Source organism: Ziziphus jujuba, chromosome 11 (assembly GCF_031755915.1).
Source record: "Ziziphus jujuba cultivar Dongzao chromosome 11, ASM3175591v1".
NCBI lineage: Eukaryota > Viridiplantae > Streptophyta > Magnoliopsida > Rosales > Rhamnaceae > Ziziphus > Ziziphus jujuba.
The window spans coordinates 22,388,570-22,407,358 of record NC_083389.1 but is presented as its reverse complement, the minus strand read 5'-3'; the positions used below and the strand labels follow the sequence as shown (position 1 = coordinate 22,407,358).

The following is an 18,789-nucleotide window of genomic DNA, read 5'->3' as shown; positions in this document are numbered from 1 at the left end:
ATTTATGTCAGTTAAATTTAAATAATGTCAATTTATATGCTACATAAAAATATATCCATATTTACCATTGAAAATGCTTTGAGTAATCAAAATATTTTTTGGATGTTAGATATGGATGTTCGTTTGATAAGCCATAACAAAAATCAAAATATTAAAAAGTTGAGGGTAAGCCAAAAAAGGACCTGAGGCCCGAAACTTAAGTCATTGTTGTTGGTGTTGTTGTTTTTCTCCCTTTTTTTTTTTTTTTTTGTTGGTGAATTGGAAAACATCCATTTTAAAAAATGCAAGTTAAATTTGACTCAAAACAATGAGATAGGTAAAATGCATGTTAAATATGACTCAAAACAATGAGAAAGGTTCCCTTCCCGCAAATTTATTTTAAATAAAAAAATAAAATAAAATAAAAATAAATAAAAAATAAAAAAATAAAAAATAAAAACTCCAGACACATGCCTATAATGTAAATTCAAAACTCTGCAAGAGTGTCACATTAGATTTTGCGATCTGCCATGAGTGAATCAAATTTTAATTTAGAATGATTTTATAGGACCGTATAATTTCATCTTTCAAGTTTATGTTTTAGATAAAATCTAAATTCAAAGTAGATTTTTCCTGCCAAAATATTGAACAAGTAGAAGAGAAGAAACAGAAAGATTTCAAAGAGAGAGAGAAAGAGGGGAAAAAAAAAAAAAGGGAAACAAACAAAACAAAAACAAAAGCCAAAAAAAAATTCCCATAACCGGAATATTTGTACAAAGAGGAATCTCACTCTTCAAAGAAAATGGCTATGTCCTATACTTAATTTCGCAATGATTTTCTTTTTCTTTACATATATTCTTTGTATGACAGTAACACTAGCCAGTCAACTATCACAATTGATATAAGAAAGATGAACCATGCATTCATATGGTAAATGTTAAGATGTTACTCCTAATCCTTAGGCATTCCCATATGGTGCTTTTAATATGAACGAATTGTGAGCTAACCTAAAATATAATGGAGGGAATCTAATCTCATCATCTCTCTTCAACTGTAAAATCAGGTTCAACTGGCTTTTGCAAAGAACTCAGCATGTCAAATTCGTGTCCACATCGCTTGCTCCCACCCCTTCTAGTACTTGCTGCCAGTTTTGCCACGTATGAAAAGCCTGATCCCATTGAAGGCAATGGTGTATTAGTTTGCTCTATTCCAGGAGCATTAGAAGATACCAAAAAGCTCTGTGTTTTCTTGAGCTCAGAAGCCTCTTTCCGTCTTTTATAGCGGAACCAAGCAGCTTGTATGAAGCATGCAGCCCATGTCCTCCATTGGTGCGAGTGAAATCTAAATGTGTGCCTTAGTTGCTTGCTATGTAGCCTCCGGAATTGAGCAGCTACAAACTTCAAGTCCTCTGCAATAAGAGCAAAAGCTTCAACTTCACTAATGGATCCCACTGTTCGCGTGGATGAGGGCAGGACAACACTTGGCCGAGGGTCCAAGGCCCATGTCAGCAATTCCTCACCACAGAAGTCACCAGGGCCAAGGTGGCATAAATTGAAGAAGCCGGACTGACCACCATTTGTTGTACAAGAATCTAGATGGCCTCGGATTATGAAGAGCATCTCAGTGACAGGATCACCTTCACGAACTAGGCAAGTGTTTGGAGTGCACAGAGATGGTTTTAGCCTTTCACATATTGCATCCAGCATCCTTTCATCCATTTGATTAAAGAGTGGAACCTTTTTAACATTTCATGAAGAAGAAATCAACAATTAGATTAAAAACATCGAATTGTACTGGAGTATGTAACCGCATAAAATTCCCCCAGGTGATATTTATATTCATCTTCCGTTAAAGAGAGGAACATGAATATTACACCATAAGTTCAAACATTGGCAAGCTATGTGCATTACTAAGTTGTACATAGGTGCGTTGAACATGAAAAAATAAGAGAAAAATTACTTACTTGTCTAACTAGATCAAGACAGAGATGGCGCTTGATATCTCGCCTGAGATCCATGGGGAGACCTTTCAGAACAGCTTCCTCGTCAACTCCTCGCGTTGCAATCCATCTGTACTGTTCATACTTACGCACACTCTGTTTTAATTCATGTGGTAGCTGCCTATGACACATCCATTTTTCTGTATCAGTCCTCCTAATCCTCCACTCTTCCAGTCGCATGGTTGTGGATTGGAGGTATGTCTGTTGATAAAGGAAAAAGAAAATGACAGGCACGCAGATTCAGAATTTTGTACAAACAAATGAGCTTCAAGGGAAATGATTGTCACCAAGAGTGATCTCTTAGCATGATCTAGAAAACTCCGTTGAAAAATCTTATCATGGAAATAAATTTTTTGTATATCGCAATGAATATTTAGTATTTCTCTTTATCATTGGCTTATCTAGAAAAATCTGTAAACTTTTGCTGAGTTACTTGGCCGGAAATAATTGCTACAAGAATAAATTGAGAATTACTAGAATCTACCATCTAATAGGAAACAGAATGAAAATTTGAAGCTGCATGCAAATCTCATCCAAAGTTGGAATGGAAAGTTGGACTTACTTGCATATTCCCAATAAGCAGTCCAAAAAGCACCAATCCTAGAACTGCAATGATAATAGCAAAATTTATTTCTCCAACATATGTACTTGTTAAAAGATTCTGTCCCAGAGAGCTGTAGTATCAGATTGAAAAGCAGTTAGAAATGAATAATGCTTATATGCCTGAGTACACCCTTGATTAACTGAGACAAAAATTGCACCCTAGATGTAAAATTTAAATTGCACAGTATACAATGGAATATGAGTAATTTTTTCAAAATGATATCATGGTGTGTCTTAGTGTGAGTCTTACTGTGTATTAATGTTAAATTACCATTAATCTCAAAAGCATAACAATGTAAGATGATATTGTTAAATCACATTGAATTTCAAAAGTTTAAGCTCATAGAAAAGTGAGTCTGTATATCAAATTGACATGACACACTATTGCCAAAAAAAAAAGGTTGACATGACACACTTTAAACTGACAGAATTAGATTGTCAAAGAATGAGCAATCGAGTGAATCCATTACCTTAAATTCCTGAGGCCCCACCAAAGACAATAGAAGTACTTGTTCAAGAACCTTGGTTCTATAACAGTAAATTTTAAGGCATCACTATAAATGCCAAAATCAAAGAATTCACTACTTGCACCACAAAGACCTGAAATATTGCTTGATTTGAACCATGCGTCTCTACCGGGGTCATTAACTTTATGGCAATCAATATACCAATATTGGCATTCTGGATGCTGAAGACTACAAACTTTGTTCCAGCATTCTTCTTGCCTTTCAATTGCCAGGAGGTACCAACAAGATCCTAAAACCTACTTAAAACAGACAAAATGGCTCAAAGTCAGGTCCTGCTGGAATAACTACATTAACTGCTACCAAAAAACGTGAAAACAATAAGAGTTTACTTTATCATTTTACATCAGTCTTATCAAAATCCATTGAAGGTAGAAAGAGATCACCTATGAATCCTAGTATAAAAATATCCTTCAAAATGCAGACGAACAATATTGTAGAGAGACAGTACTTACATGGCTTGCCAACATGTAGAGAATCAGATTATACGCTGCCCCAGCCCATGCTGTTTCTGTAACAACCCCGGTAGCCTTGATAATTTTAGATGAAAGGGGAAAGATAAGATAAAGCCTCAGGAGATACTGAAATAAGATAATTAAGCGAAGGACATGTCTAGTACTTCTCACTCTTGAACCCCTTAAATGTGGTATTGCTATCCAAATCAAAACCTGAAATATGTATAAGAACAAAATTATAAATTTAAAAATTGAGCAAAGATATCTCTTCCTGCAATGTAAACGGTGAAACTATAGATCTGCTGAGAATACTCAACATCATTGCTTTGATCCCCAAAAAGGACAAAAAAAAAATTACACACATACAGATGATTTATATAAGTAAGCCAAAAGTTGGACTCAAGGCTATAAGTTACCAAAAAAAATGTGTTTCTCAGCAATTTTTGAATGAAACCTAGCTTATAAGGAGTATAAGATTCCTTCCAGCAACCATAACTTCAGCACCTTACCTTCAATTGATTTTCGAGGAATACAAACTATCATATTGGATGCCCAATAACTAATTACGATTTGAAAACAATCATAATGTTTTTTTTTAGTTTATTTCCCACTCCTTGGAAAATAAACAAATAAAAAGTTTGAACACAGGATTTGAAGAAAACTATGAAAGATCAGTGCTATAACCATCCAAGATATTGTGTTAAATTTTTCTATCTAGAAAAGTAGACTTGTAAATCAAGGTTTATTGATTCCCAGAAACAAGTAACATCTGAGAATACTTGTTCAAAAATCCTATAATTTTTAATTTCATAAACATTCACCGAAAGTTTTATACACACACACATATATTATATTCACATTTCTCAATTATGGAGCTTATAGCTTCTTATCATTACTACTCACAATTATCCTACACATACTTCAGTTATTGCAACTAGTGACATACCTGTGGAAGGGGTTGGGCAGCCACAAGGTCAAGCCAGAAATCCTTGTGAATATACCTTGAAGCCACCTTTGAAGGGTCAATAACCAACTCTCCTCTCCCAAATACACGAGAGGATGGAGCAACATAAGCTGTTTTGAACCGAACAAGAATCTGAATAATGTAAAATGCATCAACCAGTGACCTAATGACAGTAAGAACGACTTCAAGGGTTACACATACGTCCATGCACATAGTACCCTTTGCCACTGGCAAGTAAAAAAAGAGAGGGTCCACATAAAGAGAAATCAAACATGCTACTAAGAAAATCTTGTTCCATCTGTTCACAGTAGGTCCTCGAGGATCCAATATCAGCTTCTCCACTACCTCATAATCCTCAGAGAAGACTCTAGATAACACTTTTCCACGAAAGGCCTTCCCTATCTCATCCTTTTTAACCTTCCTTGATCTAAAGTCAGCTCTAATTTTTCCAGTGACTTTGGAGATCAGTTTAAATATCAAATGACCTCCTCTGTTTGATGTGTACTTTGGCAATTCAAGATCATCATGATGTCTGTAATTATGCAAGAACAATCTTAATAAAAGTTTATTAATATATGCCACCACATAAAGAGAGAAAAAACAAAAAAAAAAAGGTGGCCGATTTCTATATAGGTCCAAACTAAATGCAGCCTAACATTGGGACTTGGAAACGAGTTTAATGGAAGATAATTAAGTGTTCCAGATTGGAAGTTCTTGTAAAACTTACTGAACAAGTTACATAAGCAGCCTATACCTTACAGAATCTGATTGACCATGAGCCATAGCGCTTGGATAGACAAGTTTTTCTGACTTCAATCAGTGACTTCTACCTGCAACAAAATAAAGCAGAGCATTTCTGAGGAATAAATCACCAGGAAACTATGGTTTTCAAGCTGGAAGTGAACCATAAAAACAAACTTTTCTTACTTATCTACCATGAATCATGTGAAAAGAAAATAAATTTTTTGGAGGCTCAAACGCAAAGTAGCGCCTCTTTTTTAGTTGCAAGAGCATGTAAAACCTGTGAGCTCCACATTGCATATGAAATAATTATTTAAATAAAAAAAAAAAAAAAAAAAAAGTTTTGTCTTAAGATCGAAGAAAATTCGTCATGTGATAAATCCTTTTTCTAGTGCTCTCCCTCCAAAAGATTAAAAATGGACCATAAAGAGAAAGCAAATAATTCCAGTACCATAAGATAAATAAATTAATCAAATAATCATATTTATTGAAGAAAAAATAGGTATTTACTTTAGTTTAGCAGAAACAATGAAAACCTCACAACATATGAACTCTCTTTCAAAACATATCATACAAATTTCTCAAATAACAAAACGAAGAAAGAAGGTTTAATACAAGTTTTAACAGAAGAACAGCATGAATCCTAGCTCTTCCAGAACAAAATCCAAACAATTTAAAAAACAAAGAAGAAGAAGAAGAAGAAAGAGAATTACCTTCATAGTTTTACTTTTTTACATTTCTTTGAAGCATGAATCTATGATAAAAACTTGTACGGGGTAGAATAAGGAAACGTCAAAACTTAATGGGCTTAAATTAAAAAGAAAGCGTATAAAAAAACAGAATAAGGAATAATTAAAAACACTGTCTAGAAAAAGAAGAAGTTCTTTAATTTATTTGGTAAACCATTGTCACTGACTCTACAGCAGTATATATTCTTCCCACAACCCCACTTTGGTAAGTTTTGAAAATTTGCCATTTTTCAGAATCATTAAGAAACCGACATAAATGAAATGCATCAAACAACAAACATTGAAGAACAAAAATGGGAATGCAGGACTCCATTGGAAGCCGCTGATGGAAACAGTGCTAATAGTCCACGCGCGCCACGCTCCTTTTTGAAGTAGCAGGAGGACCCCACATGTGATTTTTAACAAATATTGAGAATGTCGAATCCCAATATCCGGGCTTTTTCTATGTATTCCCCGACAAACGAGGGAATAAGATTCTATAAAAAGAAAAATTGGATATATGGCACATCCTTTTGACTTGGAAGTCCAATACATTTGGATTGGTAAACTAGCCGCTTCTTCCATTTCTTTATTTTCTTACAATGAATGTATGTCGTACTAGTCACAAAACCATTTAGCATATACTAATCTTATATATATATATATATATATAAAATGTATGGCAAAGTCCATATGCTATTTATTTTGTAAAAGGGAAGGTAACAGGGTAAAGCGGAATTAGGGTGACATCCCGGATCCGATCCGCTTATTCCCTTTTGGTAAGAGTCGGGGTGAGACGAACATTCCTCGAATTAGGGCGGGATCTTTATTCCCCGCATTGTTTTCAAGTTGAATTATTTTTTTTTTTAAATTAAAATTTTCTACTCATTTTTTTTAAATATTATATTTGAAACTTGTTAAGCTTTCATATCATTTTTTAGATCATATAATATATATATATATATATGTAAAATAAATAATATAATCCATACAAGATATATATAATAAATAATATAATATTTTTTATTATATACATATAAATGTGGCTGGACTATATTCCCCAACCATGCTCTAATTCCAATTTGGACAAAAAATTTATCCCATCCTCACTCCACCATCCTGATTTATCAGGAAATCTCTACCCCGTTAGAAGCAGGGCACTGCAGAAACAGGGCAGTTTTGGGTAAATTGTCATCCCAATAAAATTGAGTGCTTTAAATTTTGAATGTACTGTGATAACTATTTAGTTTTGGATTCATGTAGCTGATAAAGGTAGATTTTTTATCTATAGAATTTTATATAATAAATTTTTTTAAAAAAAAGAATTTATATAAAAACTGATAAATATTTTGTTGTAAATAAAAAAAAATATTAAATGCTTTTAAATGTTCATTGGTTTTTCCACATAAGATAACAAAAAAAAAAAAATTAAATATGCACAAAATTTGAATTTATTTAAAACAGCTTAAAAAAAAATTTTTTTTTTTGTCAATAAATGCTTGTTAATTCTTGACAAATATATTCATTTTTGAATAAAAAAATTTTTGACCATCTAATAGAACTTTTGAACAAAAAAAAAAAAAAAAAAAACTCTATCAAAGGGGCCTTATTGATTTTAAATGTCATATGATCGTTGATGGTCACACTGTTGATATACTACGAGGTTGTATATAAAACTTACCCATGATTGAGATGCACACATGTAGAGTTCCACAGTATCTGTTTTGTTTTGTTTTTATTATTATTATTTTCTTTTGTTTTTCTTTTTTTCTTGTTTATACTGAATTAGGGACTCAAAACTCGAATGATTTTACCATTTCATCGTCCTTGCAGAACTGATATGTCATTATTACTGGACAAAAATTGGCTTTCTCTATTAACAGTGTGTGACAATTTATGCGTCCTCCAACCAAAAAAAAAATCAATTGGCAGGCAGTAAAAAGCATTTTAACGTATCTTTTATTTTGTTTTTTTGTTTTTTTTTTTTTTTTTTAAACATGGAATTTCCTTGTCCTTGCAGAACTGGTATATCATTATCACTAGACATAAACTGGCTCTCTCTTAACAAAGTTTGACAATTTTTGCATTCTCCAACTAAAAATAAAATCAATTGGCAGGCAGTAAAAAGCATTTCAAGGTATCTTTAAATGGTATTTTTTTTCACATGGAATTTCCATTTTAGGACAATCTTCAACTGGTCATGATTTGGAAGTAGCAGGATTGTCTTTCTGGGTAAAAATATGGCTTCATGGTCTTCAGACAAGCAAAGATTACTATAGTAGTCTCCTTCCTACGATCAAACCTAAGTACCACCAGAGGTCATCTAAATTCAAGCTTCGTTTTATTTTCAACACTTTTTTTTTTTTTTTGGGGGGGGGGGGGGCACAAAACGACATCCTTAATACAAACTAATATAGCAATCAATCTGACTCTTTTTGTTCTTAGACCATAAGCGAATTTGTTCAAGCGTTTTATAGAAAATATGTTTGTCCCGTTATGGCAATGTCTATAAATAGATTGATTCATTAGAAACAGATCCGGTAAAAACTCACCCCTACTCTTAACACTTTTTTTGGACCCATCCCTCAGGAAGTGGTCAGCCTAAACCCTCCTGATCAAAAATCACTAAATATGTTCAAGCAGTCGACTCAGCTATTTACTTCACAAAAGGTCTACAAAGTTTCTTGGCATTTCCATAATTAAGCACGTCCATGAATAAAAAGTTCTAAATCTAGGATCAATTGCAAATTGGCATGGCTAGTAATGTTCCAGCACATCTTTTTGTGGAGTCAAAAAACCAAGTAGATCCATTTACGTTGAAAATGATACAACAAATATCAGTTCCATTACTGAACTAAGGTACTCAGAACATAGTAAAAAACAGAAAGAACAAAATCATAATAATTGCATCTCCCAGCCATTTGAGGGATATATGTCAAAAACTAAACACCATACCAAGAGGCAAATGTGTCAAAGGCATGTGCTATGCAAATTCTTCAATGAAGTGCTGCAGTGCAGCTGCACAGTTTCTCACTCCCTGTTATGAAGAAATGACACATTTTAGGACAAATGGTCCAGTTTAGGACGGAGCAAAAGCCTCATATCAGTTTAGATGAAATTCGATATATGCAGCAAAAACCTCTTCAATTGTTGGAAATCAATCATTTAATTAAAACAAATAACTTGGCCTGTCTCCAGCACTGTACTTGTACAATACAAGCACATTGAGGAGGAAGATGTAGGAGGGCAGTAAACGAAATGAAACAGTGTAAGAGAGCTCCATAGGAAAAGGTATAAGATCTATACCCCAGTCTGTTGTTGGCTCAGGCCATTTAGAAGATTCAATATTCAGAATGACCTCCTCGGCCTAGATTCTGCAGGGGTGACGCGAATTTCTCTTCCATTCAAATCCTGCATAAAACAAGAGTTTGAGCTCTAAAATTCTAAATTTAAGTTGCCAAAATGATAATCAACAAATTACAAACACAGCCAACTGCAAGCATTTAAATCCTACCATACCTCTACCATGGAAAGATATGTTTGGAAAAAAGTATATTAAATAAATAAATAAATCTTCTAACACATTATATTAAATGTATGATATACTTACAACACCATTCAAGGATTCAATGGCACTGATGACCTCTTCAGCAGTGTTGTAGGTTACAAAACCAAAACCCCTTGACCTTCCACTCTCCCTGTCATAAACCACCCTGGCGTCCAAAACCTTCCCTTGCTCACTAAACAGTGTCTCAAGAGCATCATTGTCAACACCCCATGAAAGGTTACCCACATAAACACGGTTACTAGAATCATAACCTGCTGAACTACCTCTGCCACCTCTAGGAGCATCTCCACGTGAGGGAGGGGGTCCATAATTCACCCTCAATGGCCTTCCGTCAAGCTCCTACAGAATGTCACAAATTCTTGGTTACATAAATTTTCATACTTCTCAGAAATGAAACCTTTGAAAATAACAAATAAACAGTAATTTTTGGCAGAGAAGTTATGGTATTGACCAATCAATAAAGTAAAAATTCTGCCTCAGGCAAGGCTTTACATTTAAGCACCAAACTAAAACTTTTCCACATCTACGAAACAAAGCTTGACCCAGTTTCTAACATGGACCAAACTCCCAAGAGGCCAAGACTATTGGTGAAGTGGGCTGACGAGTCTCCACCTTTAACTCAATCAATGATTACAATATGAAAGCATTCACTTTTTGGAACTTGAAATTGACAAAATAAAGGTCAATAAGCTATGTCATATAATACGAAAGCAATATAGCCAATGTAAATTTCATAATCAAGCAACCAAACAAAACATACAAAATTTTTACATATCTTTTACCTCCCAAGAACTGCACGGCAGAGTGCCAGGGGCAACATGGTTGCAAAAGGTGGTTATATTCTAACATATCTCATCAAATAAGTAGCCATACTTACATAGCCATTAAACTGCTGAGAAGCTGCCAATGGAGCAACCAAGCAAAACATACAAAATTTTACATATCTTTTACCCTCCAAGAACAGCACCCGCAGATTGCCAGAGGCAACATGGTTCCAAAAGATGGTTTTATTCTAACATATCTCATCAAACAAGTAGCCATACTTACATAGCCATTAAACTGCTGAGCAGCTGCTTCAACTTCCTCGATGGTAGACATAGTCACAAAGCCAAACCCTCTGCTTCTTCCAGTCGTTTTGTCATAAATCACCTAATAAAAGCAATCACTTCATTACATAAACGAAATGGGGTACTTTCTCTTTCAAATAAAAAAATCATTAACTTCTGAAATCGACCCTCTCGAAACCTCCATTTATATTCAACCACCCAAACCTAAGCCCACAATCACACCACATATCATTTTCACCAAAATTTCAAAAAAATAAAATAAAAAATAAAAAAAATTCAAAATTTACCTCAACCATCTCAACATTTCCAGCACTTTCAAAGAGACCAGCGAGCTGGGCACTGTCAACGCTGAAAGGAAGATTGCCCACGAAGAGTTTGAGGTCAGGGGAGAAACTGGACGCCCCAGTGTCGCTCAAGACCCCCTCTCCCAGTCCGAGGTCGGAAGAAATAACGTTGCGGACGAACCGAGAAGACAAGTTCCCAAACCCTCTAGAAGCAGAAACGCAAATGAGGTTCGCTTGAAGCTTGAGAGGGGTTGAAGAAAGAGCACAAAAAGAGAGCGAAAAGGGCTTTGGAGTGAAGAGAGAGAGAGTTTTGGGTGATAGAGAAGGGAGGACTAAAGACGAAGCACAAGCAGAGGCAGACATGGTGGCTTTGCTTTTGCTTCTTACGGATAAGGTAATGTTGAAGAGGAAGGGAGGGTTTTGAAGGTAAAGAAGACAACCTTTAATATAAGAATAAAGATATTTAACGCGATAATAATAATAATAATAATAATAAATGGAAAAGATATTTACAGAGGGCGTCAGAGTAGGAGGGTGGTTTGGGTAATTTGGAAAATTGGAGGTGGGGTATGGATAGGCTGCGGTGAAGATCACGAAGTTTCAGTGTATACACAAGTGAAGCAAGTGGATTTATAGACTCGGCGTTTTCCCAAATTGAATCAAAATTGTTGATGGTTTTAATTGCCAATTGACGATAAAGATGGCAGCTGGGAGATCTAGTTGTGCCTCATGAAGGTATATGTGCAACTTGCAAAGCGTTGTAAGGTATCTCCATTGGATGCCTTCCCACGTAACACTGATGGGTTATTGGCTTTGGGTCCTTTCTCTGTCTTCACCTCTCTCGGCCATTCATTGCACCACAAGATCATTTATAAAGTTTCAAAAGTTTTCAATTGTTATTTTTATTTTAGGTGAAATTTGGAAAATCAAAGTAACACACTAAAACAAGAAGTAGAATTTATGAAAGTATAAAACCTCAATAATGCATATATGAAATCATTTTTATAGAGTTTCGGCTCTAAGATGACCAAAAATCTCTTTCCTAATTTTCTTTTAGTTGTTAGGGCTCTCAAGTTCCATTAAACCTTCATTTGCTCCCTTTGTTTCTAAATTTGTGGAAGCTTTAAGCATAGTCCATTGCCTTTCAAGTTCCTTTGTTGATGAATATCATATTTTTAGCCTCGCATTTTAGGCAACTTCTATTTTTTCCACAGTCAAAACCAACTTCAATCGAATTTTTAGGTCTTCTACTTCAAGCTCTTCTCTAACCAATGGCTTTATGTTTCATGATCTTCAAACCATCACTTCTTATTACCTAGGAAGTTGTGGATCCCCTTCTATCTTCCTTTCAATTGTGTCCTTAAAAAAGCGAATATACTTCAACAACATAGAACAAAACTCTTGGTACTTTGTTAGTTGGGCAACTTCGTAGCAAGTTGGGAAAACAAACTCATCCCCATATTTTAGATCCGTTCTCACATAATATAGTATTCACCTTTGCTTGGTAATAAATAAATCATCATGCTTAACAAAAATAAATAATATGTATTAAAAAAAAAGTGAACAAATAAAAATATAAATTTTATTACAAAAAAATAGAATCAAAAATCAAAAATAAAAGTTAAATTCAATAAAACAAAATTACAGCCATCATAATTTTAAAGAATCTGGTAAATATCAGAAGAACTCCACGGAGACTAATTTGGATTCGAGACCCATAAACCATAGTATCATTAAGACAAATTCGCACATTCAATACAAGTGTTCTTGCATCAGCTGACCTAGGCCCAAAACACTCATGCCCATACACCAATAGCCTAGCTCGCATTTCCTCCTACTTCAGTCAAGCTGACTTTAGCTTCCACCAAGCCACCAAGCTAACCCAAATACCCTAGACTTGACCCAAACAACCCTGCCCAATTATAGTCTTCTTCAACCTCCGATCAGATTTAGAGCAAATTCGGTTTCCTAATATGTGGGTGGTGGACCTTGTTGAAAGATCCAATCGTTTCTCATATTTCAACCACCATTTTCAAGCAGATCAATAACATTTTTTTGTTTCAATATGGAGAACTGAAATTTAAGGTTAATTTAGCCCCAAAAAAAAGGCCTTTAAAAGAGTAATCCATAAAGTTTTTAAAGATATAAACTAAAGCAAAGTTTCAAAAAATGGGTATCTTTAGGCCAAATTGATCCTAAAATTATTCACCACTTTACTCGAATATTAATGTACCTCAAAACCCAGGTTTAATTTTTCCATAAGAATTTTTTTTTTTTCAAAAAATGATATTAAAAATTTGGCTTTATTTGTACATGGTTTGGAATATTGAAATTTCAGCAAGCTAATTGATCAAAATCAAAATCCAAAACTAAAATAAATATGAACAACATCTATAAGCCTAAAGGAATCTAAAATGTAGAAAAATAATACACACATGTAAATTAAAAGAACTTAAAGCAAATAACTAAAATAAGCGATATTGGCAGCTAAGCACTCCGAACTTTTGTCGAAACTGATATATTGTACCCTAAGCTTCCTATTTGCTTGTACCGTTGGTTCTTCTGTTAAAAATGCATAAGGAATAATCACGTGTTGTGCACGTGCTGATCAAGCGAGGGTAAATCAAGTAATTTCACTATTCTCATATTAGAGCTTCAAAAGTGGAATTTTAGCCCTAATTCTGAAATGCAAGAGGGAGGGTGAAATTATGAAAAATGGCGAAGCCAATGTGAGAAGAGGACAGTATGGCTCAAGAAAATTGACGAAGAATTTTTTCATTGTAGCTTAAGTTGCATAAGAAAGCACCTCCTATAGACATTGCAGTTCAAATTGTAGCACATGAATGAATTTTCACTGAAAGATATTAACAAAGAATTGATGGAGCAAATTTTCTGTAATTGTAGAATATCAGTCGTGGAAAGAACTTCATGGACTAACATTAGCTCAGGAAGGAGATTTCATGGGTGTCCAAAATATAAGGTATATTATCATTTATGTTTAAAAAATCTGTAAACATTTTTTAAAATATATGTAGAAGAAAATAGAGAACATCTTTTCATATTTTTATCTTTTAAAAATATTGCATCTTTCACATTGTTAAGTTAAATGTCAATTTAAGATCATTATACAATAGGAAATTTCATTTATTTCATTTTTTAATTCCATTAGTAGTAACTATTTGTTAAATTTTTTAGGTTATGTTTGCAAAAAAATGTGAGAAAATGATGTGGATTCTTTGAATGCTATGATCCACCAATGTGTCAACATTCAACAAGGGTAATACTTGGACTGCTAAGAGATATTACAAAGTTGGAGGACGATAAGGCCAGACTGAAGAAAATAGTTTCTGTTGGATTTGTTGTATGTGTATTGTTGGTTATGTATACAATGATGACAAATGGAGAACGTAAATAAGGGATAGTTGATTAGTGGTACTATGTTATATTATATGTACTAGAGTTGATCAAGACAATAGCATATGTTAGTATGCTTGTACCAACTTTGTATTTAGTATCTATATACATAATTAGCAACTTCTATGAATTTTATCTTGTATTTATTTGAACCTTGTGAATATATTTACCAACTTATATTTACCAACTTCTTGTTTATATCAAATATATTTTAACCTTGTATTTAACATCCTTGTTAATATTTTTAGGGTTTGTCCACCTTGTAAAAAATATAATTTGTTTATCCACCTTGTAAATTTAGTTCAATCAAAGAATTGAAAGCTATGTATGGAAAAAGCAATACATGACAATATCATAAAAGCAAAATTATAAATACATTCTAAAATATATGTCCAAGTGTTAAATACATGATAACCTTTTTACAAATCCAAAACACATGTATACGATATTATTGTGTCCAATCCATACCACCACATACATAAACTACTATAAACTGCATATAAACAACCCGGCCATAATAAAGTGTCCTAAATAATTACAAAAGATCAACTTCGTAAAATTCACAAACTACCTTAAACAGCCATATACTAGCTGAATTTTACAACACAAACAAAAACCAAATTGTATTAACAACATAAACAAACAGCCATTAGTTGTTCTAGGTGATCTCTTAACCTGCATGCACAAAACATAACTCATTAAGTTATGCTCCTTATTTGCTGAGATGGGGTTGCTCTGCTCCTTGTGCTTCTCATTACCATAGATGGGGCTGCTGAGCTACTTGATGTCTGAAATTGAATAGAAACATGTAAATTGACAAGATAATACTATTGCTAATATTGAAATTAAAAAAATTGAACATAATTACCTAGAACTTGGATTTGGTTCTGGATAACCTGTGCAACCTTTTATTATGCTTTTGCTGCCCACATTTACTGCATGTCATCACAACCTTTTTTCTCTTCAACTTCTTCATGTACCAGGTTGTTGCTTGTATGGTTCTTTTCTTCCTATCTTTTTTTACCTATCTGATTGTTTTCCAAACATTGGTAGGTGCAAACGAGGTGTTCCAGTATTAGACCACAAATCTGAACTACTCATTGGATTGACAATGGGACTGTAGGTCTTAAGATAAGCCCATTTTTTGTATCAATGGTGTATAAAGGATTTAGGTTTTATATTCCTACTAAAAATTGTAGAAATTGCATGGGAACAAGGTATACCTGTTAAATCTTAATACCTCCCTGAATATGTATTTGCTCTTAAATCTACAACATATTGGTTGCCAAAGACAACTGTAACCTGAAATTTCATCTCACCAGCCCATATTAATATACATTGCCTACTATCAGCCTTCAAAGACTTTAGTTTCTTGAAAAACTTTGGTCCAATCTCTCCATTCCATCTAGCAACTGCCTCTCGTTTGAATGTCATTCTTCTCATGATCTTACACCTAATCTCCTCCAACAAAATTAGAGTAGACTTATCTCTTGCCCCATTATTGATCCATTGAATGTCTTACACAGATTGTTCAAAAGGATATCACATTCTGGTTAAGTGCTAAAATATGACCTAGACCAATATCTAGGAGGCTTTTCATTCAACCACATAAATGCATTAGGTGACAATTCCTTTACTTTTTCCATCTCACCATCTTAGCTTTGAACTGTGGCACTATTCCTACCTTGGCAGCAAACCACTATCTTTGCTTCAAAGCTAAATCTTTCAATGCGAGACTAAAATTCTTGTAAAAGTGCCTAACATAATGTCAGTCTTCAGATTCAGGTAATAACTCCTCCAATGCATTAACTAAACCCTTCTGTTTATTAGAAATGAATTTCACCTTATAAGAGTTCCTTATCTTAAGATCTCTAAAAAATTCAAGAAACCAACTCCAAATATTCTTGTTATCTGATTCTACCAATGCATATGCAAGTGGAAACATTGTGTTGTCACCATCAATGCCAACAGTTGCCAGTAATTGACCTTTATGGTGATCTTTTACATAGCAACCATTAAGGCCAATTACTGGTCTACATCCTTATAGCCTTGTTTACAGGCTCCCAGACATATATAAATCCTCTAAAACTTACTTACATTACCTTCAAACTCACTTTTTATCACCAGATTACTGGTTGGGTTAGTTTTCCTCAACTCCTCACAATAGTCTCATAGTCTATGGTATTGCTGTGGTATTGCTGCTTGACATTCCCTTGTATAGCAACAAAGCCCTTTCTTCTTACCCTGTAATATTGTCATTCACTCACCTTGGTATTACATACATTCTTGACAGTTGTTAAGAAAGGATTTGACTTCCAATTGGGATTAGCTCTGAAGTTATTTATATACTTCTTAGCCAGCTAAGTAGATGTGACATTTGAATTCTTAAATAACTTAGCACATCTGTCTATAATGTACATTATTCAAAGTTTTAATCAGAAATGTCATTTTATCTTTCAACATTGAAGTATATATAAACCACTCACATTTGTAGTTAGCACAAACAACTCTAACTTTGTTACTGCAGTTCTTCTTAAACTTTATTGATCTTTGGTCAATGACTACATACTCACTCACTGCTTTTCTAAATTCATCTGCAGAGTTAAACAATATGTCAACCTCAAACTTAGGATCTCTCATATCTGTCTTAGCATAAATTCAAGAAAATAACTATTAATGTCTTCTTCATAACTAGATTACCCGCTCATCAATACATCATCATCATACTCATGATCAGACTCAACGTGGACTTCATTAGTGGAAGTAGTGGGATTTCTAGGGGGTTGAACAATTGCGAACTCAACATTATTGTTCACATTATCCCTAAACATAACCTTATCATCTGACAACTCATAATCAGATTGCTGAAAATCAGAATCATCATTATTCTCATCATGGTCATTATCATTGAAATTACAATGACTCCTACCTTCATACTCATTGCCAACAACATTACCCTGATCATTCTCTTTACCTCTACTAACATGCATGTCAAAATTAGGCCAATCATTTTGTGATTAGGGTTCATTGCCACCAACATTGCCCTGATCACTCTCTTCACCTCCCCTAACATGATCACTATCTTCATCTTCATTAACATGCATGTCAAAATCAGACCAATCATTTTGTGATTAAGGCACATTACCACTAACGTTGCCCTGATCACTCTTTTCACCTCTCTTACATGTAGGTTAAAATCATGAACATGATTTTTTGGCTAGGGAAGGGTATCTAAATCTGGTTCTTGGGATTGGTGTGGATCATTTTGGGGTTCAAATTGTTGAATGGCTAGTTCCTCCTCCCAATTGTGAGGTTCATTGGTCAAAAATCCCAAAGGCACTTGCTGAATGAAACATGTTTCCATAACTCTATTGTTAGGCATAATAATGCACATGTGAACCACATCCTCATCTCCTAGTATTCTAACCAAACCATCATTTAGGCTCTTCTTAAGAATTTGATAAAAATAAGAGCATTGACTTTTGCTTCCTAATAGCTTTGTAAACTTATCAAAGCTAAAGTAACACATAGTGCCAGCATGGTACTTCTTAATAAAACTAACATTCCCTCCTAAGTATACTATCTTACTCACTCTGTCAAACAAGTCACCACCATGGTGAGCTTTAAGGGTAAAGAACTCTGACCCAGCAGCTGCAGTGGTATTTTAAAACACAAACAAACAATAAGTAAAAAAAACATGTAGTGACATAGATGCTAGATAAGAAAATATAATTGTAAACAATTAGATTCTTATTTCTATACCAATCACACATTTATTTGGCATATTGCCTTATTCATTTGAATTTTAAAGTATTTTCAATAATTAATTCAACCATATTATACATACACAAACCACAATAAAGTTAACATCTTTTTTTTTTTCAATTCAATTAGACATATACAAACACAAACTTTCTAAAATAACCTAACTTGGGATCACATCCCACTTAGGAAAACCTAGATTTGGGACCATGCCTCACCAATAACCCAACATCAAATCAATTTAATAAATAACATGTGTACGCAATGGGGAACAAGGTTTTTGAAAGAAACAAAATGAGATATGGGACCCAGAACCAATATCAACCTCCTGTTATTTTCACTTTTCAAACTATATATGAAAGTTTCAGAGTGTAAAACCTACAAACTAAATAAAGATGCAAAAAATTACCTACAACCCAAACAAAGATACAAAAAATTTCAGAGCCACTTATGATATTTGGGGATCTCATTCTCCACTTTCTTCATCTTTCAACTTCACTTCTCAGATAAGCTTAGCTCCTCAAAGCAACTCAGCTCCTTCAATTTTTATTCACGTAAAACTCCTTTATGATTTTTTATTCACCCTATGCAAATTTTCTTCACCAAACTTTAACTTTAATCACACTCTACTCAATCAAACCAATCGGTGAATTCTTAAGATGAATCTCAATTCTTTTTCAAGCTCAAAATCTCAATTTGAG

General features: G+C 34.0%; 2 protein-coding genes across 4 annotated transcripts; both read right to left on the bottom strand.

Annotated features, from left to right (window-relative positions):
* Nucleotides 1-709: 709 nt before the first annotated feature.
* Nucleotides 710-6,360, bottom strand: LOC107426320 (protein CNGC15b). 3 transcript variants are annotated; one of them, XM_016036459.4, is made up of 8 exons: nt 5,979-6,360; nt 5,279-5,354; nt 4,507-5,056; nt 3,561-3,773; nt 3,052-3,344; nt 2,541-2,652; nt 1,943-2,179; nt 710-1,715 (listed from the first exon to the last, which is right to left on the bottom strand). In XM_016036459.4, exons 2-8 carry the CDS (start codon nt 5,305-5,307, stop codon nt 1,017-1,019), a joined length of 2,133 nt encoding a protein of 710 aa, XP_015891945.2. In that variant the 5' UTR covers nt 5,308-5,354; nt 5,979-6,360; the 3' UTR covers nt 710-1,016. The 3 variants fall into 3 exon arrangements, with proteins under 3 accessions (XP_015891945.2, XP_024933768.2, XP_024933774.2); XM_025078000.3 differs by lacking the exon at nt 5,979-6,360 and adding an exon at nt 5,881-5,901; XM_025078006.3 differs by lacking the exon at nt 5,979-6,360 and adding an exon at nt 5,776-5,813.
* A 2,411-nt stretch (nt 6,361-8,771) lies between these two features.
* LOC107404597 (29 kDa ribonucleoprotein A, chloroplastic) lies at nt 8,772-11,356 on the bottom strand. The gene is made up of 5 exons (XM_048465823.2): nt 10,916-11,356; nt 10,609-10,710; nt 9,604-9,900; nt 9,300-9,404; nt 8,772-9,030 (listed from the first exon to the last, which is right to left on the bottom strand). Exons 1-4 carry the CDS (start codon nt 11,273-11,275, stop codon nt 9,342-9,344), a joined length of 822 nt encoding a protein of 273 aa, XP_048321780.1. The 5' UTR covers nt 11,276-11,356; the 3' UTR covers nt 8,772-9,030; nt 9,300-9,341.
* Between the last annotated feature and the right edge of the window lie 7,433 nt (nt 11,357-18,789).

What these genes read in the sequence shown, in the direction of transcription:
- LOC107426320 (XM_016036459.4), bottom strand. Translation starts at nt 5,307, where the DNA reads ATGGCTCATGGTCAATCAGATTCTGTAAG. An exon ending in TGCTTATTGGGAATATGCAA is followed by an intron (nt 2,180 to 2,540) that starts GTAAGTCCAACT and finishes CTTTATCAACAG; the next exon opens with ACATACCTCCAATCCACAAC. An exon ending in GTCTTGATCTAGTTAGACAA is followed by an intron (nt 1,716 to 1,942) that starts GTAAGTAATTTT and finishes AATGTTAAAAAG; the next exon opens with GTTCCACTCTTTAATCAAAT.
- LOC107404597 (XM_048465823.2), bottom strand. Translation starts at nt 11,275, where the DNA reads ATGTCTGCCTCTGCTTGTGCTTCGTCTTTAGTCCTCCCTTCTCTATCA. An exon ending in CTCAGCAGTTTAATGGCTAT is followed by an intron (nt 9,901 to 10,608) that starts GTAAGTATGGCT and finishes GACATTCTGTAG; the next exon opens with GAGCTTGACGGAAGGCCATT. An exon ending in TTGAATCCTTGAATGGTGTT is followed by an intron (nt 9,405 to 9,603) that starts GTAAGTATATCA and finishes TGTTTTATGCAG; the next exon opens with GATTTGAATGGAAGAGAAAT.